The sequence below is a fragment of the Ostreococcus lucimarinus genome, chromosome 3 (assembly GCF_000092065.1).
Source record: "Ostreococcus lucimarinus CCE9901 chromosome 3, complete sequence".
NCBI lineage: Eukaryota > Viridiplantae > Chlorophyta > Mamiellophyceae > Mamiellales > Bathycoccaceae > Ostreococcus > Ostreococcus sp. 'lucimarinus'.
Genome location: NC_009357.1, coordinates 723,749 through 743,892, shown reverse-complemented (window position 1 = coordinate 743,892; position 20,144 = coordinate 723,749). Strand labels below are relative to the sequence as shown.

The 20,144-nt window shown below is 59.0% G+C and overlaps 10 protein-coding genes across 10 annotated transcripts; 4 read left to right on the top strand and 6 right to left on the bottom strand.

The window, feature by feature from the left end:
• Positions 1–76: 76 nt before the first annotated feature.
• Positions 77–1,097, bottom strand: OSTLU_5597 (predicted protein; the record flags this gene model as incomplete). Its single annotated transcript, XM_001416712.2, has 2 exons — positions 77–697; positions 969–1,097. Coding segments are annotated over 2 exons (750 nt in total), but the record flags the coding sequence as incomplete, so codon positions are not given.
• An 871-nt stretch (positions 1,098–1,968) lies between these two features.
• On the top strand, positions 1,969–3,387 carry OSTLU_30783 (predicted protein; the record flags this gene model as incomplete). The annotated part of the gene is made up of 1 exon (XM_001417003.1): positions 1,969–3,387. The coding sequence occupies one exon, from the start codon at positions 1,969–1,971 to the stop codon at positions 3,385–3,387; it is 1,419 nt and encodes a 472-aa protein (XP_001417040.1).
• Positions 3,388–3,430: 43 nt separating this feature from the next.
• OSTLU_30782 (predicted protein) lies at positions 3,431–4,978 on the bottom strand (the record flags this gene model as incomplete). The annotated part of the gene is made up of 1 exon (XM_001416711.1): positions 3,431–4,978. One exon carries the CDS (start codon positions 4,976–4,978, stop codon positions 3,431–3,433), a length of 1,548 nt encoding a protein of 515 aa, XP_001416748.1.
• Positions 4,979–5,103: 125 nt separating this feature from the next.
• lhcp2.4 (prasinophyte light harvesting complex, chlorophyll binding) lies at positions 5,104–6,433 on the bottom strand. Its single transcript, XM_001416710.1, has 2 exons — positions 6,339–6,433; positions 5,104–5,914 (listed from the first exon to the last, which is right to left on the bottom strand). Exons 1-2 carry the CDS (start codon positions 6,402–6,404, stop codon positions 5,279–5,281), a joined length of 702 nt encoding a protein of 233 aa, XP_001416747.1. The 5' UTR covers positions 6,405–6,433; the 3' UTR covers positions 5,104–5,278.
• Positions 6,434–6,734: 301 nt separating this feature from the next.
• lhcp2.2 (prasinophyte light harvesting complex, chlorophyll binding) lies at positions 6,735–8,024 on the top strand. Its single transcript, XM_001417002.1, has 2 exons — positions 6,735–6,806; positions 7,281–8,024. Exons 1-2 carry the CDS (start codon positions 6,741–6,743, stop codon positions 7,914–7,916), a joined length of 702 nt encoding a protein of 233 aa, XP_001417039.1. The 5' UTR covers positions 6,735–6,740; the 3' UTR covers positions 7,917–8,024.
• Positions 8,025–8,274: 250 nt separating this feature from the next.
• OSTLU_3784 (predicted protein) lies at positions 8,275–9,447 on the top strand (the record flags this gene model as incomplete). Its single annotated transcript, XM_001417001.1, has 2 exons — positions 8,275–8,834; positions 8,982–9,447. Coding segments are annotated over 2 exons (1,026 nt in total), but the record flags the coding sequence as incomplete, so codon positions are not given.
• Positions 9,448–9,895: 448 nt separating this feature from the next.
• On the bottom strand, positions 9,896–10,780 carry OSTLU_10191 (predicted protein; the record flags this gene model as incomplete). Its single annotated transcript, XM_001416709.1, has 1 exon — positions 9,896–10,780. A coding segment is annotated over one exon (885 nt), but the record flags the coding sequence as incomplete, so codon positions are not given.
• Positions 10,781–11,325: 545 nt separating this feature from the next.
• Positions 11,326–12,185, bottom strand: RPL11 (Ribosomal protein L11, component of cytosolic 80S ribosome and 60S large subunit; the record flags this gene model as incomplete). The annotated part of the gene is made up of 2 exons (XM_001416708.1): positions 11,326–11,856; positions 12,183–12,185. 2 exons carry the CDS (start codon positions 12,183–12,185, stop codon positions 11,326–11,328), a joined length of 534 nt encoding a protein of 177 aa, XP_001416745.1.
• Positions 12,186–12,636: 451 nt separating this feature from the next.
• Positions 12,637–14,184, top strand: OSTLU_30776 (predicted protein). Its single transcript, XM_001417000.1, has 4 exons — positions 12,637–12,752; positions 12,871–12,989; positions 13,240–13,393; positions 13,532–14,184. The coding sequence occupies exons 1-4, from the start codon at positions 12,720–12,722 to the stop codon at positions 13,997–13,999; spliced, it is 774 nt and encodes a 257-aa protein (XP_001417037.1). The 5' UTR covers positions 12,637–12,719; the 3' UTR covers positions 14,000–14,184.
• A 106-nt stretch (positions 14,185–14,290) lies between these two features.
• On the bottom strand, positions 14,291–19,993 carry OSTLU_14743 (predicted protein; the record flags this gene model as incomplete). Its single annotated transcript, XM_001416707.1, has 1 exon — positions 14,291–19,993. One exon carries the CDS (start codon positions 19,991–19,993, stop codon positions 14,291–14,293), a length of 5,703 nt encoding a protein of 1,900 aa, XP_001416744.1.
• Positions 19,994–20,144: the final 151 nt, after the last annotated feature.

Below are 20,144 nucleotides of genomic sequence, written 5' to 3'. Positions count from 1 at the left end.
GCCATCTGTTAAATTCTATCTAGTTTGTAAATTTTACTACGAGTGTCGTCGCGACGATGATTCGAATCTAGTCGACTCAGACGATTGTTCTCAACGCGATGGCCACCCCAGCCGCGAGCGTGATCTGTATTCCGTTCACCACGTCGTTAGACATCCAATCAAATCCTTTTCTACCCTGCACAGCCGCCCCGAGCATGCTCTCGAAGGTCGTCGCGATGAAGGCAGCGAGGACGCATACACCGACGCCGACGGCATCCAGTTGACCGATGATGAACGCAAGCCCGGCGAACAGACCCGATACGACGATACCAGCCACGGTTCCTTCGACGCTAACGGCGCCCTCCGTACCTCTGGGAACTAACTTGAACGGTGGCGTGCTCATATAGGTCGTCTTGCCGTAGGCCTTGCCGATCTCACTTGCGGTGGTGTCGCTGAGTTTGCTGCAAAAGCTCGCCACGAAACCGATCCGCCAGAGTTCCAACGACACGGGTGTCCATCCCGAAAGCGCCGCAATAGCGCACAAAATCCCCGCCGTCCCGCTCCCCCACACGCTTCCGGGGCCACGAAGCCCTCCCCGCGCCTCCGCTATCCCCTCGGCTTGCTTTTCCTTCAATTTTATCTTTGTCACCGCACTGCCGACGATGAAGTAGGCGCACACGAGAGCGTATCCTCCGACACCAAACGCCGCCATGACGACCTGCGTGCGCGCGGGAAAAGCGAGTCAGTCTGTCGAACGCACAAAAAACGAGTCTCAGAACTATCAGAAACCTCCGGGATCAGATTGAAAACTAATATTTTGATACTCGCTCACGGAGCGGCCGTCGCTGCACCGACGATTGTCGGTCCGCGTTGCGCGCGCTCGGAAGTATCTGTCATCTGTCATCACCTCCCACGGTCGTTCGAGCGTCGCACTCGCGACAAAAAATCTAAATGCGCATCGCCACGCGTGTTTCTGGCGATTCACGCACCGTTCCGAGAAACCACGAGTGCGCGATACCCGCGAGCGTCAACCCGAGTCGCAAGACGCCGAAGCCGCTCGTAAACACCGCGGTATTCGCCATCGCCGCGGCACGCAAACCCGGCGACCCGTCGAGCACGAACCCCTGGACCGCCGACACGGCGCTCGCGGGATCGATCGCGCCCGTTTGAACCAGCACGCGCGCCCCGCCCCGCGTCCCACGGCTCGACACCAATCCTTCCCGAATTAGCGACGGTTCCGCCGTCGCCACACGCGAAGGCCGTCCACCGTCCACCCCACGCGCGCGCGCGCGCGACGCGTGAACATGATTTCTACCGACACGCGCGCGCGCGTGCGATGACGACGCGCGCATAGTTTCCCGCGTCGATGATTGCGCGCCGTCCCAGGTTCGACGCGCGCCGCGACGGGTTCGACGTCGCGCCCCAGGTTTGCGCGTCGATCACGGCGATCGGTGACGCCGAACCTCATTTCAGTTTCGCGCGCGCAGGTTGCCTCGAAACCGTCCATCGATCGACGCCATCGACGAATGTGAACCTCATTTTAGGTTCACGATCTAGTTTCGCGTCGACCCTTGACCGTCGATCGACGACGAGGCGGTGAAACCGCGACGCGCTCGTGTCGCCTCGAGCGCGCGGGCGCGACGTCACTCGACGCGCGCGAACGACCGCGGCATGCGCGTCGCGAGCGGACATCGCGCGAGCGTCCCGCGACGGGCGCGGACGTCGCGAGCGTCGTCATCGACGCGTCGCGCGCGTCCGCGCGCGGGCCCGCGCGCGCGAGGCGACCGATTGCGCGCGCGAGACGCGGCGCCGTTCGGTGACGGCGGGACCGGTGACGACGGAGCGAGCGACGCGTCTGCGCTCGATGGGTTCGACGCGGACGGGACGGAGGATGAAAACATTCTCACCACGGCGCTGAATAAGGCGATATTTGAGGAGGATTACGGGTTGGCGCAGAGGGTGTCGGAAAAGCTGCGGCGCGTGCAAGGGATGACGGACCCGCGGGAGCAGTTGCTCGATTGGCGGTCGCTCGGAATGGCGAACTGGATCGCGTCTCGGGCGGAGGATTTAGGGTTCCGATATCCCACGGCGATTCAGCGACGGGCGGCGCTGGCGATGATGAACGTGAACGACGTGGTTATTTCGAGTCAGACGGGGAGCGGGAAGACGCTGGCGTACCTCATGCCGAGCATCGACGGGTTGAATTACGTGGGGAGAGGGATGCTGCAGTTGCTGGTGATCGTGCCGACGAGAGAACTGGTGGTACAGAACTCTATGCTGATATGGCGCATACTCGGAGGGAACGTGAGCACGCAGAGACCAGGAGATTCGGGTAACATCTTTAGATACATCGGTCCCCGCGGCGTGAAGGTGAAGGGCGCGTTTGATTTTGAAAAGCACGTGTTGAATCCGGATCCCGACTTATGCATCGCGGAAATCGTCGTCGGAACGCCCGAAGAGCTCAAAGATTTGAAGCTACAAGGAGATTTAGAGGTGGATCTGGCACAATTCATCATCGCCGACGAAGCGGATGTGCTCTTCGACAAGCACCCAGATGCGATGGATGTGTTGCTCAAACCGTCACCATACGAGCCAGTGATGGAGGACCGATGCGTGTGTCTTAGTGGCGTGGCGTTGTCGCAAGAGATCGTCGATCGGTGCACATCTAAAGGTCTAATGAAGGATCCCATTTGGATCACCACGGGCGGCGGTATGCGCGTGCCCCCGGGCATCACGCACCGAATGCTCGTCGTGAAGGACCGTTCTCGCAAGCTTATCGCACTCACGCGACAGCTTCGTAAAGATCTCGAAGAAGCAGGAGAAGATGCACCACCGCCGCGAACGTTCATTTTTGTTCCGAATAGCGAAGCGGCGAAAGTTACGGCTGGGCCCGTGCGGAAGGCGCTCTGGGGCGAACACAAGCTGTTGATGTTGCTCCCCGAGGGCACCGAGGCTTTGCGAACGGTTCAAGATTTCAAGAACAACAAGGCTAGCATATTAGTGTGCACGTCTGAAAGTGAGCGGGGGCTGGATATGCCAAATATTCAGCACATTTATAGTTTAGACGCTCCTTCAACGAGCAGTTATTTACATCGAGCCGGTCGATGCGGGCGTCTCGGTACCATGGCCCCAGGCGTAGTAACCTCCGTCGTGAGCGAAGATGAAGTCAAGGCTCTGAAGCAGGCGTACTTCAACCTCGAGATCAATGACTTCATGGAATTAGAGGAGCTGCCGCAGCGTGAATTCGAAACGGAAGAAGAGACTCAGCAAGCGTTACTCGACGATCTCTTCTTCTTGATGGATACGAACGCTGACGTCGTCAACGCTTTGGAACAAATTTTCGACAAAAGTGCGGACGAGGACGAGGACGAGGACGAAGACGAAGACGAGGAAGACATTAGCAAGTAGAGAGTGGGTACATTAATATAAACGCGCTTAAAATTTTCTAAAACTACCCGCAGCCACCCCCGCCTTTGGGGATGTCTTCGTAGTCCCCACGCGCCCACTTCTTGAAGTCTTCCATCATTTCCTTTGGCTTATTTGGAATGCTCTCGATCGCGTTGAAAATGTCTAAAAGATCCTGGTTCGGGTCTTCCATGCCTTGCTTGGTTGGGATGCCACGAATCGGCGCCAAGCGCTTGCGAACCGCCGTCATCGTGCAACCGATGAGCTTCTTCTCGGACATTCTAAGCTTGGCCGCCTCGATCTCTCGCACGCGCATCGTGTCCGAGAGCTTCAACAGGTTCAGCTCGTCTTCCTCATTCGTGTCGTATTCAGACATTAACTCTCGACAATCGCCCATGAGAAGCTGAAGAATTTCGTATTCGTTCATCACCGAAACGATTTTATCCTCCTCAAACGACACCGCCATCATCTCACCGGGATCTTGAACGCGGGCAAAACGAAGATAAGAGTACAACTGGGTCGGCATACGATCTTCATACACCGGAAAGTACTGGTTTTCGGCGGTGAAACCCATACCCTCGAGGACTTGCTTCTTCGCCGAAAATAAGCGATCGGAGGGCTGAATCTCGGTCCGCATGTACAAATAATCCCCTGGATGCTTCTGATCAACGCGACCAGTGTTCAAGAACAGCTCACCGTTGTTCCTTTGCAACGGATCCAACTGTACGACTCGCGAGTTCGCCGGCGCCTTGACGACGGCGGATAAAACCACGCACGCGCTGTCGACGTCGTAATCCGCAGCGCACCGCGCGATTCCATCCTTCGCCGAGGGCGGTGAAACGCCCGGCACCGGAGATCCAGCAATCGTGATGACGTCTAACAAAGGCACCAACGCATAGCACGATGCCGTGGGTAACCAAGTCGCCTTGGCGCACACCGTCGCCAGCGCGTCCACGAAGCGCTCCTCGGTGAAAAACTCGTACGCCTCCGCGGGAAACGCCGTGGGATCACCCTTAATGACCTCCACGATAGCCGCATATTCCTCCCTCGCGCTCCTCGAGCGTTCTACCGCATCATTCACGATCGGCGACCCCTTCAACAGCGCGAAATCTTCCGCCTCGGTCCAAAACAACGGCGCGTCTGGATTCGCCGCGAGCGTCTTCACGTACGGCGCCCAATCGCTCGCTCCACCCTTGATGCGCTCCGCGCACAACCACAGCGCCAACCCGACGAGCTCTGGTCGCCCCTTGGCCAATCCGCTGACGATCGGGTGCGCGTCGACGTCCACGGACGTCACCGCGCAGTCTTGCGGCACCGCGAGCACGCGCGCCCCGGCGTCGACGTCTCCGCGCAGGGCCACCTCCACCTCGCCTCTCGCGCCCTCTTTGAACACTAATCCGCTCGCGTCCACGCCCTTGTCGTAGGATAACCACGCCGCGAGCTCGCGCGCGTCCTCGGCCGTCGCCTCGGCGTTGGCGTCGGCGATCGCGCGGGTCCGACGCGAGGTGGACGACGCGCGGGGATTCGTTCGCGCGCGCGCGCGCGCGCGGGGCGTCGTCGCCGCGACGGCGCGCGAAGCGATCGTCGTCGCCATGTTCTTCGCGTTCGATCCGGCCACGGGGGCGAAGGGAACGCGCGCGCGCGTGTGTGGGGCAAGATGCCGGGACGCGCGTCTGCGGGCTATCCAGAGCGCGGCGACGGCGACGCGGAGGCGAAGAGTAATCAAACATCGAGAGATGCATCATTAAAACGAATGTTATTGAAGAGACAAAGCCCCAAAAGCAGTCGGGAATTCCCAGCGCTGTCAGAGAAATCTTGGAGGTGACCGTAGACGCGAAGTCGACGGCCGCCGATCAAGCTACCCTATGACGAAGCTACCAAGGCGGTGAACCGCTTAGTAGAAGCCGAAGCCCTTGGCCGCGTTGGTGAGGACGTTGGAGTGAACCGGGTCCGCAACGTGGGATTGCCAGTTGGCGATCGGGCCTTCTTGGGTGGCGAGCGCTTGGAAGATGCAGCCCAACCACGCGAACATGGACAAGCGGCAGTGCTTGAGCTCCTTGATCTTGAGTTCTTCAAGGTCGCCAGACTCGGCGAGGCCGAGCGGGTCGAAGCGTCCACCCGGGTTGACGTCACCGACGGTGAGGCCATCATCGAACGGAGAGTCGGAGATACCGGTACGGTACGCTTCCGCGGCGCCGACGAGAACGATCTCGATGATGAGAACGTTCCAGAAGGACGGGTAGCCAGAGCCTTCCGGCGCGAGCGGGGCGACGGCGCCCGGGAACTTGTCCGCGACGGCGGTGCAGTCATCCGGGGTGCACAAGGTACCCGCGGTGAACCACGGGATGCCGGTGCCGTTTTCGGCGGCCCACGCACCGGTGACGCCAAGCATCGCCCAGCGGCCGTGGATCACTTCACGCTCGGCGTTCTTTTCGTCGCCGAACGGGATGATCGGGGATTCGCCACCGCCCGGGTAGGTACCGAATTCCGGGTAGATGTCAGCCTTGACCGTCGTGGAGACAGACTTGGCCTGTTCATTTCGTAAAACACATCGCGTTTCTTTCGTCAGTCTCCTCTCTTCGCTCGAACGATCGATCCAATCACCCGCGTCCTCCGCCCCGCGCCCGCGCTTCGTCCAGTCAAACAAACAGATAGAAAATATCCGTATCGCGGTTATCCTATCGCCGCGGCGATCGAGCGCCCGCTCGCCCGTCGCGACGCGTCGCGACGCCGACGCGCGTCGCGTCGCGATCACAAATAATCATCGACATCGCTTCCCGCGACGCCCTTCGCGGCGTCGCACGTCCCGCGTCGCGACGACGCGATGCGCGCCGCGCGCGCGATGTCGCGTATCTCACGCCGTCGATCGATGGCGCGCGATGCGATCGCGTCCCTCGCGCGCGTCGTCGTCCCGCGCGTCGTCGCGCGTCGCGCGAAGGCTAAAAAATACGCACTTGGATCTTGGTCGCCTTGAAGGCGGCGACGCGGCCGACGAAGGAGGAAGCGAGAAGGGCAGACATTGTAGAAATGTGCGTGTGCAGGTATGCCGCTCGCGCGCGCGCGCGAGATCGCGCGCCATCGATCGCGCGCCATCGATCGATCGATCGATCGCGCGATCGATCGACGCACGATCGATCGCGCGCGACGCGCGAACCCGAACGCGTCGATCGCGATCTCGATCGCGCGCGCCGCGACGCATAAAACATAAAACACCCCGATCGCGAGATATTCACGCATTCCACGCCGTATTTCGCCCATCACGGAAGATCTCGTTCGCCGCGAGGCCGCGCCCGCGCGCGCGCCTCGACCGCCACCGGTGGCGCGCCGCGCGCGGCATTCACGCACACTCAGTCGTAATGTCTGCCCTTCTCGCTTCCTCCTTCGTCGGCCGCGTCGCCGCCTTCAAGGCGACCAAGATCCAAGTGCGTATTTTTTAGCCTTCGCGCGACGCGCGACGACGCGCGGGACGACGACGCGCGCGAGGGACGCGACGCGCGCGCGTCGAACGAACGAACGAACGATCGGGCGATCGATCGCGGTGGGCGATCGCGCGCGGCGCCCTCGCGCGGGCGGTGTCGCGCGGACGGGCGCGGGACGGCGCGCGGTGGATGCTGGAAATGTGTCGCGCGCGTCGCGCGACGTCGGGGGTCGAGGCGTCGGTCGCGGGCGACGCGCGCGCGACGCGGGCGATCGGGCGGGACGCCGCGCGCGAGATACGGTTTCGCTCTTATCGCCGCGGATGGGGGTCGGCACGAGTCGTGAACCGTGAAAACGTGGATCGGGGGGGGAACAGACTTTTTAGAGCGGCGGGCGCGTCGGCGGACGACGACGGATGGGCGTGCGCGATCACGAGACGACGAGACTGACTGGAGAATATAAACTTCGTTCGATCGCAGGCCAAGTCTGTCTCCACGACGGTCAAGGCTGACATCTACCCGGAATTCGGTACCTACCCGGGCGGTGGCGAATCCCCGATCATCCCGTTCGGCGACGAAAAGAACGCCGAGCGTGAAGTGATCCACGGCCGCTGGGCGATGCTTGGCGTCACCGGTGCGTGGGCCGCCGAAAACGGCACCGGCATCCCGTGGTTCACCGCGGGTACCTTGTGCACCCCGGATGACTGCACCGCCGTCGCGGACAAGTTCCCGGGCGCCGTCGCCCCGCTCGCGCCGGAAGGCTCTGGCTACCCGTCCTTCTGGAACGTTCTCATCATCGAGATCGTTCTCGTCGGCGCCGCGGAAGCGTACCGTACCGGTATCTCCGACTCTCCGTTCGATGATGGCCTCACCGTCGGTGACGTCAACCCGGGTGGACGCTTCGACCCGCTCGGCCTCGCCGAGTCTGGCGACCTTGAAGAACTCAAGATCAAGGAGCTCAAGCACTGCCGCTTGTCCATGTTCGCGTGGTTGGGCTGCATCTTCCAAGCGCTCGCCACCCAAGAAGGCCCGATCGCCAACTGGCAATCCCACGTTGCGGACCCGGTTCACTCCAACGTCCTCACCAACGCGGCCAAGGGCTTCGGCTTCTACTAAGCGGTTCACCGTGCGTGACGTCGCTCTCGCGTCGTCTCTCTACCAACTCGTCTCTCTACCAACTTAGAAGATTGCATTTTAATAAAAACGATTTTCGAATCAACAAAACTCAGACCACATCCCGAGCGCTTCGTCTCGCGAGTTCCACGTCCGCATCGCGCGTCGATCGTCCCCTCGGCGCGTCCCTCGCGAGCGCGTCGCCCGGCGCGCGCGCCGACGCCCGGGCGATGCGCTCGAATCGCCATCGCGCCGTGACTTCACTTCGCCGCGCTCGATCGCCTCGCCGTCGGTCGGCGTAGTCAACTTCAAGGGCATCGCCATGAACTCGCCTCGCCTCGCGAGCGACGCCGCGCTCGTCCGAAGATACGTCGCCGTGTACGCGCTCGGAACGTTCGGAGATTGGATCCAAGGGGCGTACCTGTACGCCGCCTACCGCCGACACGGACTGGTGAAACGAGAGATAGGATACATATACGTGCTCGGGTACGTCGTGAGCGCGACGATCGGGACGACGTGCGCCGCGCTCGGGGACACGCGCGGGCACCGAGCGCTCGCGGTGGCGTACGGGACGCTGTACGCGGCGAGCTGTTTGTTGCTGCGGTCGAGCGCGATGACGACGCTGATCGCGAGCCGGATACTCGGGGGGATTGCGTATTCGTTGTTGTTTACAAACTTTGAGTCGTGGGTGATCACGGAGGCGGACGCGATGGGGATCGATAGGAAAAAGTTGGCGGGAGTGTTTAGCGTGGCGACGTTGTTCAACGGGGCGAGCGCGGTGCTGGCGGGATTGGTGGGGAATTTTGTCGTTGAATTCGCTGAATCGAGCCAGTTCTCGTGGATTGGAATGGACGAGGTTAGGCTCGAGATGGGGGCGGAGGCGGATACGTCAGGAAGCGTGGTGATGATGTCGAAGAACGTGTACGCGCCGGCGTTTGACGTCGGCGCCTTGTCGCTGTTGCTGTGCGCCGCGGGGGCGAAGTTTTTATGGAGTAATCGGACGAGCGCGGCAAATTTGGGGGCGCCAGGGTCATCCGCGGTCGATGATACGCAAGTCGGCGCGGTGAGCATCTCTAGTGCGGTGAGAATGATTATGAGCTCGGTGGAGTTGTTTCGCCTCGGTGCGGCGAATTCTCTCTACGAAGGCGCGTTGCATCTCTTTGTCTTCGTATGGACGCCAGTTCTAGAGAAAAGGTCGGCGATAGACGCCACGGTGCCATACGGATCCGTGTTCAGCGCGTTCATGGTGTGTAAAATGTTCGGAAGCCAGGCGTTCAAGGTGCTGGAGGCTAGGATTCCCGCCGAGAATCTTCTGCGGATGGTTCTCGTGGGCTCCGCCGTCAGCTTTTCCATCGCCGTGTTGTTCACGGGGTATTGGGTCACACTCGCCGCGTTTTGCGCGTTTGAGTTCGGTTTGGGGATTTATTGGCCCGTGATGTCCATACTACGGGCAAAGTACGTGCCGAACAAGATGCGAGCGACCATGACGAGCGCTTTCCGGATCCCGCTCAACATCTTGGTCGTCGCGTTGTTGCTCGTTGCCAGTCGATCGAGCGATCGAGTGTTGCTTGGGCTGTGCGCGTTGATGATGGTATTCAGTTTCGTTTGTTTTCGCGTCAAGCTGCCTGGGAAGTAGTAGAGAGAAGGAGTAGTTAGTTACAGACTAGATGGTTTCATTATAGGATTAGAGAATCTTGCTATATCGACGGCTTCGTTCGGTGATCAAAGTCGTCGTCGTCGTCCATAATTTATTCCTTGGTCGGGGACGTGATGGCGGAGCCGATTTGTGTCGCTCGCGCGCGCTTCGTGTCGCCATGCATGCTCATGCACTCGACACTGAGCACGCGCTTCATGGCCGCCTCACCCTTGGGCGTCGGCACCGAGCCGCCAACTTGGGCGAGTTGCAAGTACTGCTTGTTCGTCACAGCGAAGGCGCTGCCTCGAATTTTACCCTCAGCATGAAGAGCGATTTCGTCATCGACAAATCGAATGTCTAAGGTGCGCTGATGGGTGTACAGACCAGCGTCTTGCATGGGCAACACCCAGGCGACGTCGTCGCTCTCGTTGTGATGCGAGTGCCACCACCCAGGGGGCGTGATGAAGACGCCGCCCGGGACCCAGTCGCAACGAATGGGATCGATGATGAATCCGTTGCGATCGATCTCCTTGCCCATGAGCGTGTACACTCCCGGCTTCGCCGCGACCGCGAGATCGAGGGCGATGGAGTTGTGTCTGTGCGGACGTTGTACGCTTTGCGCCGGAATCGAGTTCAACAGAGACCACAAAACGTGCGTGAGCGTCTTTGTCTGCGAGCACGCGGTATTGCCGAGTAACACACCGCACCGGTTGTTGCTGCGGTCGCTCGCGTGCTTGATTTCTTCGACGCGCGCGAGCATCTCCTCACGGCGATACAGCGTCGGTTCAAACTTCTTCTCGCTCGACGGATTCACGCCCAGGTAGCTCATCAGGGGTTCATCGTGCACCCAGTACAGCGCGGCCCCACCCATGGACTCCGCATCGACACACACGTGGTGAATCTTCCCCCTCGTCACCGGCACGACGAACAAATCCCCGGTGCTCCACGAAATCTTACCGTGTTCGCCCTCGCTCGTTCCGTTCCCTCGAATCACGTAAAACGCCTGACTCGTCGCGTTCGCGCTCGTCTCGATCGCCTCCCCCTTCACGATCCTCACGAACGACGCCATGAGATTCGGCGACGTACACGATTCCTCAATCTCCAAGAAATCATTGATATCAAACGGGATCACTCGCGTCTCTCCGCGCTCGTGCAAATCCGGCGGGTGCACGAGCACCGGGATGGGCCTCATGTCCGGATTCGCCGCGCTCCCGTACTCGAAGATCGACGCCGTCTCGCCCCATTTCTTCTCGCACGCCTCCAACGAAGCGTCCTTCACCGCTTTATCGCGCGCGATCGCGGCGTCGACCTCGACCGTGGCCTCCGTCGCCATGTTTATCCTCGTCGCGGTCGAGCCGGCGATAAAACGACGTCGACGCCCCCTCGAGCGCGCGCGCGCGCGTTCGAGCGCGAGGAGAGCGCGGAGCGCTCGACGACGGCGGGCGCGGGCGCGAGCGATTAAACCCTCCCTTCGTCGGCGCTGATTCGCGCGCGGACGACGACGCGCGGTGCGGCGGCGGATGGCGGCGGGCGCGCGCGCAAGATGGGGTCGGGCGTTTTCCGGGTGTCTGAGACCGGGACGCGGGGCGAACGCGAGGCTCGGGTCCGCCGCGGCGCGCGGCGTCGGCGCGGGGATCCGCGGCGCGAGACGGAACGGGTCGTGATTCGCGCGCGCTCGATGCGGTGAGAGGGTTTTAGAACGAACGTGACGTGGCGTTACAAAGCGCGCGCGTCGCGGGAACTGGGGCTACAGCTACGGGAAGCGTCTGCAATCGCTTAGTACGCCTTGTTCAAAATGACGCCTTCGAAGGTTTGTTGGAACCACAACATCGCATCCTTCTTGGTGAGCTTGTGCTGCTTGCCGATCTTCTTTTGCTGCTTACGGCGACGGGCGACGCGGTAGCCCGGACGCTCCAACACCACGTAGAAATCCATCCCGTAAATACCCGTGGACGGGTCGTACTTGATACCGAGATCAATGTGCTCGGAGATACCGAAGCCAAAGTTACCCGTGGCACTAAAGTTCTTCTTGAGCAACTCGAATTCCTTCACCTTGAGCGCGTTCTCCAAAATCGTCATGGCCCTGTCGCGGTTACCGACGGCGACGTGGCAGGAAATTTTTTCGTTACGTCGAATACCGAACGTACGCACGGTGTATCGCGCCTTGGAGAAGATCGGTTGTTGAGAAGTGATCGATTCCAACACCTTCGCCGCCTTCGTGAGACGATCACCGCTCTCCCCAACGCAAATGTTGATCACGAGCTTGTGAATGCGAATGGCCCGCATGGGGTTCTCAGTCTTCTCAGCCTGCACCGCGAAGATCGATCCGTCGTCAGTCATTCATCCTTCGATTCCATCACCTCCATCGCCGTTCGCGCCCCATCGACGCGCGATGCGCGACGCGAACATCCACCACCGTCCGTATCGTCCATCGCCGACCGCTCGCGCGCGTCGCCGGCGCCGTCGTCGTCGTCGTCGTCGTCGGCCACCGCGCGCACGAAAACCCTATTCCATCATCGCGCTTCCGCGCTTCCGCGCGACGCCGCGCCGCGACCGACGCCGCGCGGTCGCGCGCGCGGTCGCGCGTCCGCGCCATCGCGCGCGATCGATCGCGCGCTTCGCCGCGAACGCACCATGATGACTCGTGCGGTCGCGCGACGACAAAAGACCGACGCGCGCGGTCGCGCGCCGCGGGCGTCGCGTCGCGCGAACGCGAGACGCGACGCACACACGGACGGCTCGGCGGACATTCGGACATTCGGACGCCGACCGACCGCGCGCGCCTTTTTCCACCCCCCCACGCTTTTTCGCGAGGACGACGGGGTGGGGGTATGCGCTGGCACAAATATACGTATAATAACAATATTAAATCTAAATAAAAAACATGTATCACAGATACGCGACGGCGCGCGATGCCGCGTCAGCATTTCGCGCGCGGCCGTCGAGGGAATCTTCGAGGGCATCATTTTCGACGTACATGGCGTAAAAACAAGTACAATGCGCGATTTGACCCCCCGACACGATTTATATCGATCCCGATCGCGCGGGAACGACGGGGACGACGGGGACGATCGCGCCCGCACTCATCGACGCGTCGTCGTTCGTCCGCACGGTTCGAACACGCACTCACGCCACCGCACCCACGCAAAACAAAAACACTCACTCACAAAATGAACGAAGCCACCATGTCCATGTCCGGTCGCGTACGTCTCGCGACGCGACGACGCGAGCGATGAATCGCGCGATGGGAATTATAGGGATTCGCGACGCATCGACACGTCAGCGACTGACTTTGTCTCGACTGGTTTCGCGCGCGCGCAGATTGTCGTCGGCGGTAACGGTTCGTGCGCGGAAGATTCTTTTAAAATCTCCGCCTCCGCGCCGATCTGCAACGGCTCCGGTTCGGTGTCGCTGAACGCCAAGCCGAACTACCGCCCGAGGTGCGCGCGATCGGGGGCGCCGACGCGAGGATTCTTTCTCGTTTAGCGATTAATTGCGCCATCGATGCCGCGCGTGTCGCGTCGCGCGGTGGTGGAACGCGGACGAGGGATGTCGCATGCGATGATAAAGATTACGCGTCTTCGAACGCGTCGCGCGCGGTGGCGCGAACGCGCGCGCGCGCGGAGGGGGAAGAAGAAATCCTTCGCAATTCAGCGACTGACCCTGGCGTGCCCTTTTTGCCCCACGCAGCATTTCTTCCAAGAATGGCGTGTCGCACAACATCGACGCCGATTCCTTGGTTGGGTTGTCCAACATCTCTGATTACGATGTTACCGTGAACAAGTCCGCGGAACTCGCGGGCCAAGACTGCGACGTCTCGCTCGGGATCCAAAACATCAAGTCGGTGCGTACCGACGAGGGCGAGCGCGCGCGCACGCGCACAGTCAGCGGCGCGGCGAACGCGCGCGAAGATGAATTCTCGACTCTATTTCGCGACGACTGGGTGACTGACGACGACGCGATGTACTTTTTGAATGAATAGGGTCAAGCTGGTTCTTTGAGAATCTCCACCAACCACGACAAGCTCGGCGATGTCACCGTGACGCTCGCGCAAGCCGGCTCCAAGGTCGACGGCGACACGCAAGGCGCCGACCGCGCCTCCGTCAAGGTCAACTTGACCGACGTGCTCAAGGTCAACGACGTCACCGCGTCCGTCGAATACGACGTGCCGAGCCAAAACGCCACCGTCGACTTGGGTTACACGAACGGCGACGTCAACCTCGGCGTCAAGTCTGTTGTCAACGTCAACTCCCAAAAGGCGACGCACAAGGCCACTGTCAACTACTCTGGCATTGAAGGCGTCGGCGTCAAGGCTGAAGTCGACCAAGATGTGAACGGTAAGCTTTCCGTCACCAAGGACAAGTACGAGCTCCGAGTGCCGTTCTCCAAGGACGGTGGCGTGAACCCGGACGACGTCCAACTCCGCATGACGTGGAGCCAAGACCTCTAAGTGCGTTTCGCGAAGGGTCGGTTTTTGTGTACGTATAATTTGACCACGCTGAAGTACGATTCCCCCGAGTCTTGAGTGGGCCGGTGTAAGAGGTACGTGAGGCGGTGTGAGAGTAAAAACGCTCTTTCACTAGAACATAATCTTCATGTCCGTTTGTTATGGGAACTCACGTAAATAATGTTTCTTTTCTCTCTTCGTCGCCCGATCCGCCCCCCTCCACCTTCAAAGTCCCCTCGCACAACTTGCTTAGTTCGCGCTAGTATTACTAAAAGCTATGGGTTCTACTGCTCATTACGCCGCACATCCTTGCTCGACCGTTTGCAAGTCACGGTTGACGTAATCTAATTCTGGAATCATGAACGTGAAGCGCTCGCTGGACCAAGATGCGCCGTCGTCCACGGAGGCGCGAACCTCGGTTTCGTGCTCGGCGTCGACGTCGATGGGCACCTCTACGCGCACGAGTGCTGACGAAACGAAGTGCGCAGAGGTCGAAGCGATCTCACCGGCGTGCTGAAATAAGATACGAATGTCTCCTCCGTCTTGTGGCGATCGAAAGAATCGACCGTAAACATTCACGGGCGTGCCGATGGCGTTCGAGACGTGCCACCAAGCGCCGCCGAAAATTGGCAGAGAGGACAAGGCAAATTTTTCCACTTCGTACGGTGTCTGGGGTCGACCTTCGTACACACCGTGAGCGTTATCGTACGTCAGCAATGGTGCATCTTCGAGTGTCGTGCAATTACTGGTAGCAAACGCCGGTCGATAACCGTAAGGCGGCGGGCGGGCGCTCACCGTGACGGACGACACAATCGGCGGCGCGATGTATTGAAGCGTGATGGGTAACGCAACATCTTCACCACCCCTTATCGCAATCGCGGTAGTGTAAAACGCGAAATCTGAACGTGATACGAGATTCATGGAAGCCTGTCTCAGGGAACAACTGCCCTCGTTCTGTGAGGATGCCAACTCGAACGACCCCGTCACGAAGTTCCGGTCGCCCTTTATGTAGCACTCGTACAACGCCAACTGTGCGCTTGGCACCGACGAGAATGGCCCAACGATGTTCAAACCATTGTTGAGCGTTGAAGTTAGATCATCTAACGGCCTCATCATTGTCAAGGCGGCCGAAACGACTGTTTCACCGTGATGTCCAGGGTCGCCCTGAGACACTGATAGTCGAATTCCGTTTGTGCTGTACGCGCCGAAAGAGGGTGAAACGCATCGCATTCGCGTCGTCGAAGAAGTGTTCGACCAACCCCAATCTGCCAAGACTTGGATAGTCCCAAATCGACACGAAGTACTCAAAAGAGAAGCAGTTCCATTCTTTGCAATGATGGCGACGGAGGTGCCGCCATCGACATTCAAGTACACGGGATCGGTAGATATGAGCTCAGCAGACGTCATGGTAGCATACAAATTTGCCACCGCACTAACGTTGTTGATACCGTCTACTACTTTCATGACCACTGCATTATTATCGAGTGCATCAGAAAACGTCTGAATGGCGAGACGCGCGACCAGGTGCGTCGCCCAACCGCCGCCGTCTGACGTTAAATCCCAATTCACCGAATTTTCTTCCACTTTCGGAGCGAGACACCTCATCAAAGCGCTGCTTACAAACTCTCCAGCTGTGGGATCATCACCACTTCCATTGAGCTCTCCTGGATAGGCGTGTAACGAACACCCGTCCCCAGGAAGGAATCCGGATCCCGAGACGGTGAGCGCCCACCCTCCGTACAGAGGTCCTGCCGCTCCGCCGGATACGACGGCGCCCACGTAAACATCATCTCGTATCATCACGTGAGCGTCACCTGGAGAGAAAGCTTCGTCCATCTTGAGTAAATTGTTACCCACGTAAACTGCTTGGAAACCAGGTGATGCTCCACCGCTCGTGACGGTGTTGCATTGCACTCGACTCGCACTCGACCACGTCGCCGAGTAATACTTGTTGTTGAGCTGACACGTCGTGCTCGAACTCGGGAAGTTGGACCCAATGACCTGAAAATTAGGCGCATTCGTCGCCACTGAAAAGATTTTCAGAGGCCATATTGCTGAAACCACCGGTTGCGCGACGTAAGAAATGTCTCCGGTCTGAGTGAGAAGCTCGAGACGCGAATACGAAGTGAACATCGACGACGCAAACAAAGTCACTGAAAGCGGGACATCTGTGGGCACAGCCCTCGGTGCCGCTGGAGCGACGCACTCAAAGGTCTCAGATGCGTTGTGACGAGCTGAAACGGGGTGCACTGTACCGAAAGCACACGCCACGTCCAGAGACGATACCCGTCCAGAGGTGTGATCTGCAAATTCCCCCGCCGTGTCAGATTTGGTGTATATCGCGGTGATCGAAACCACACTGCCTCCTAAGTCCGAAATCTCCGTGAGCGGCTCGTCGAGTCCGGTGTACAAAGTATAACTTGAAACTACTACTGTGATCCATCCGTTTGATATGAGATGGATCGAATCCACGTGGTCGTAGAAGTATGCCAACGCTACCTCGACGCTATATCGCGCTTCAAGCGAAGCAGTCACAGCAGAACCAGGATACTCACACTTGGCCACACTATCCGACAGCACGGCCGCATCTGTAACGTGAAAGGTAGCCCAAGCAGTCTTCGACGGAAGTCGAGCTCGAAACACGCACTTTGGGGGTTGAGCACCAAAATTCGTATCCATCGGCGTCGAAAATCCATAACCAGCCAGAGTCACAACGGCGCCGAGAGCCCAGTCTATCGTCGAAGGCATCACTGATGTGATTTCTCCAACACTGTACCTGAGCGCCGGTTGATCATACATCGGTGGTGTGTTCACACCGTAAGAAACGTAATTCGAGTCGTAAGGTCGACTCGCTGCGAGATAATAATCAATAGGGGTCTCACTCGTGCAACAACCAAGAGAATAGTCGCAAAACACTGGCGTTACCACAGCGATGCCATTCGTCGAGTCCGGAGGCGCACACTGTACCAAACCGTCGTTTACAACTGTGGCCACTGTAGTCATATTTCCAATAGTCGATGAACCGAAAATACAAACCGCGTTGGTGCCGTCAAATGATGCGACAGAGCTCGATCCCCAACCCAAAGCCGGACGAGTAAAGCGCTCGCCAGTGAGCTGCAAATTTGAAGTGTTGTACAAATTCACGCTTGCAGGCGATACGGAGGTCAACGAAGCGCAGGAAAATATGCGCGCATCAATCCACTCGTGAGATACGAGCGTCCAAGTGGTCGAGCTTCCGCTGTCTCTGTCGACCACGGTGCTACCGCATCCCGCGTCAAAGGGAACGTACGATACGAGCCCAGTCTCCGTGCCCGCGACAAAACGATTCATGTTGGTGTAAATATCTTCCGTCGATCGGGCGATGGACCAAAATCGCACCTCATCGATCGAGAATCCAGCGAGACCAGAACCACCGATGATGCCATGTGGCATGGCGAAACCGACGTTTGTGATTTCGCTGTGAAAGACGCCGTTTACGATGAGGCGCAAATTCGCCCCAGGCGCGCTGTAAGCGGAAGGATGATTGTTCTCGTACATGACGAAGGCCAAGTGCACCCAAGTCCCCAGTGGAGCTGCATAGTTAAATGTACCACCGCTCACACCCGACGGCGGCACGACACCAACCTTCCCGCTTGCGTCGCTCATTTCGAGCATGACTGCACTCAAATCGCTTGGATTCTGAAATAACGTCTGTTCGCTGAGCCAAGCATCGCGACGCACCCAAGCCTCGATCGTCCAAGGAGGTGAGACCGTAAGAGCTGACGAAGCCTTTATCTTAGGCTGAGCGGTTGACGTGGTGCCCGCACAAGAAGAGGACGTGCTCGACGTTGCAGCGACGGGGATACGAATACTTCGCCGGTGCGTCGGCGGGCAACTGTAAAGTGCTGCGCTGTACGCTTGTCGTGAGCTCGCTGTTGTCGTTTGTGCAGCTTGCTCGAATAAACTATGAGAAAGACCACGCACAAGAATGGTGGCAGTGACGGTTGAAACGCTAATCGATCCAGTCGTTGCCGTATGTCCACTCGTTGTGATGTCAATGCCAGTGGCTCCTGTCGCTTCGCTCGTCGTGCCATCCCAACCTTTAAACGCAAAGGAAGCGATGAACTGATCCTGGAGAGTCGTTGCCGTGGGTACAAATCGCACTCGGTCGTTTGTCGTCGCCGTGAGCATTAATGCATTCGTCGTACTCAACGCACCAGCAGTGTTGAAATTTGTCCATGAAGAACCACCATTCGTTGAAAACTGCCACGCGCCTCGCGTCTCGTCGGCGCCCACAACGGCGAAGCCGTAAGGAACAGTGTTGTTCGACGAGAGGTAATCATAATCGATGACGTTAGCATCTAAAATATCACGTACCACGGTTCCAATGTTCGCACCGTCCGACACGTGTATTGGGGTCAACTTGTAGTGCGCTGTGACACTCACTACGGGTGGATCATTCGTCGCTGTGACGGTGATGGTGGAATGCGCAGGTAAATTGACGACTTGAGACAAGTCTGACGTGCTCGTGGAAGGCTTCAAATCAAAACCAAACGTACTCGCGTACTGATCGTTCGTATAAAATCCAGCCGTAGGCGTGAACCTGAAACCATTGAGCGCATCTGATGCCGTGACAAGCGTGTTGTTGGCCAAAGCCACGCTCGTCGCTGATTCAAGCACAAGAGTGCCGCCGACGATTGCGCTCACCTCGTACGCAACGGGTACGAGAGATCCATCTGATGGCTGTGAAGCTAGTTTAATCGCCCCAGACGTCGTCTGTAGCCGCTCTGTGGTCGACGCACTCAGACCAGACGAATCGGGAACGTTCACCAAGCTTGACAACTGCACGACGAAAGTCCTACCAATCGTTGTTGCGACGTTTCCTGCAAGATCTGTAGCTCTAATCTCTAATTTATACGTCGTGTCCGCCAGCGACGCGATGTTTGTTAAAGTCACCGTTACGTTTTTGTCCACAGGAGCGCCACTAAATGTGTGATACGTCGTCCATGCGCGCAACGGCGACGGCGACGTTGCCCCGTTATCCAGCCGAAAGAGCTGCACGTCGAGCGTTGCCAATCCAGATTCGTATCCATTCGTTGGGTCCACGTCTAAAGCGCTAATTACGTACTCCATCGATCCTTTCTGCGTCGTTCCTCCGTTTGCGAGTCCACTCACGAAGGCCAACGAGGGGTTGACGTTATCGGCGACGTACAAAAGCTCAATCTCGTTCACCGAAGACTCGGTGAGCGATTTCCCCGTGAACGACTCTATGGATATCGCCCTGAATGTAAACCTATTCGACCCATAACTCGGTGTCACGCTCACCGATGTCACCCCAATCGATAATCGCGTGAACGTCTTGATGTAATCATTCGTCGTACTGTATTCAAACTGCACGTAATTTGAGCTCGGCCGCGACGACGCCAAATGAAACGTCAACACAGCGTTTGAATTCAAGTACGACGAAGGCGTGGAATATCCCGAATCCCACTCCACCTTCAACGGTTCTTCATTCATCCAGTCATACACCACGGCCGTCCCCGCGACGTTATCTCCACCGAGTCCTCGCACCTTGAACTGGTGTTGCCCGTACGACAACCCAAAGTACCACACCGGCGTCGCGCCGCAATACGCCCACGCGGCGCCGTCCAAACTACACTCCCTCCCACACTTATCGCACCGCGCGCCGTTGACGTCGTTCACATAAAAGTCAAACGACGCGTAATTCTTCGTCGACGGCGGTTCGAGCTTTTCGCACGCCATCGTGTTCGAGTCGTCGTTCGGCGAGCACCGTCCGCCCGGCGCGCTCGCGAAGTCCAGCACCGCCTGCGCGGCGCCGTTCGTCGCCCCGACCAGCGGCGCTCCCGTGCTGACCGTCTGCGCGAGCACAAAGTAGCGCGAAACGTCACCCACGAGCGCGCGCGCGAGCGCGATCGCGCACAGCGCTCGAGCACCGCGCGCGCGTCGTCCGGCCGTTGTCCCAGCGTTGCCGCGCGCGCGGCGCTCTCCACGCGTCATCGTGCGCTCAACGACGCGCGCGTTCGCGCCGTGCGATGCTAATCATACTCACGGACGTTCTCTCTCGCGCGCGCTCGCGAAGGCGCGTCGCGCGCGTCGCAAAGTTCCGCGCGCGTCCCCGCGGCTTGAAAGTTCGAACCCGCATTCGACG

What these genes read in the sequence shown, in the direction of transcription:
- lhcp2.4 (XM_001416710.1), bottom strand. Translation starts at nt 6,404, where the DNA reads ATGTCTGCCCTTCTCGCTTCCTCCTTCGTCGGCCGCGTCGCCGCCTTC. An exon ending in TCAAGGCGACCAAGATCCAA is followed by an intron (nt 5,915 to 6,338) that starts GTGCGTATTTTT and finishes CGAAATGAACAG; the next exon opens with GCCAAGTCTGTCTCCACGAC.
- lhcp2.2 (XM_001417002.1), top strand. Translation starts at nt 6,741, where the DNA reads ATGTCTGCCCTTCTCGCTTCCTCCTTCGTCGGCCGCGTCGCCGCCTTC. An exon ending in TCAAGGCGACCAAGATCCAA is followed by an intron (nt 6,807 to 7,280) that starts GTGCGTATTTTT and finishes GTTCGATCGCAG; the next exon opens with GCCAAGTCTGTCTCCACGAC.
- OSTLU_30776 (XM_001417000.1), top strand. Translation starts at nt 12,720, where the DNA reads ATGAACGAAGCCACCATGTCCATGTCCGGTCGC. An exon ending in AAGCCGAACTACCGCCCGAG is followed by an intron (nt 12,990 to 13,239) that starts GTGCGCGCGATC and finishes TGCCCCACGCAG; the next exon opens with CATTTCTTCCAAGAATGGCG. An exon ending in GGATCCAAAACATCAAGTCG is followed by an intron (nt 13,394 to 13,531) that starts GTGCGTACCGAC and finishes TTGAATGAATAG; the next exon opens with GGTCAAGCTGGTTCTTTGAG.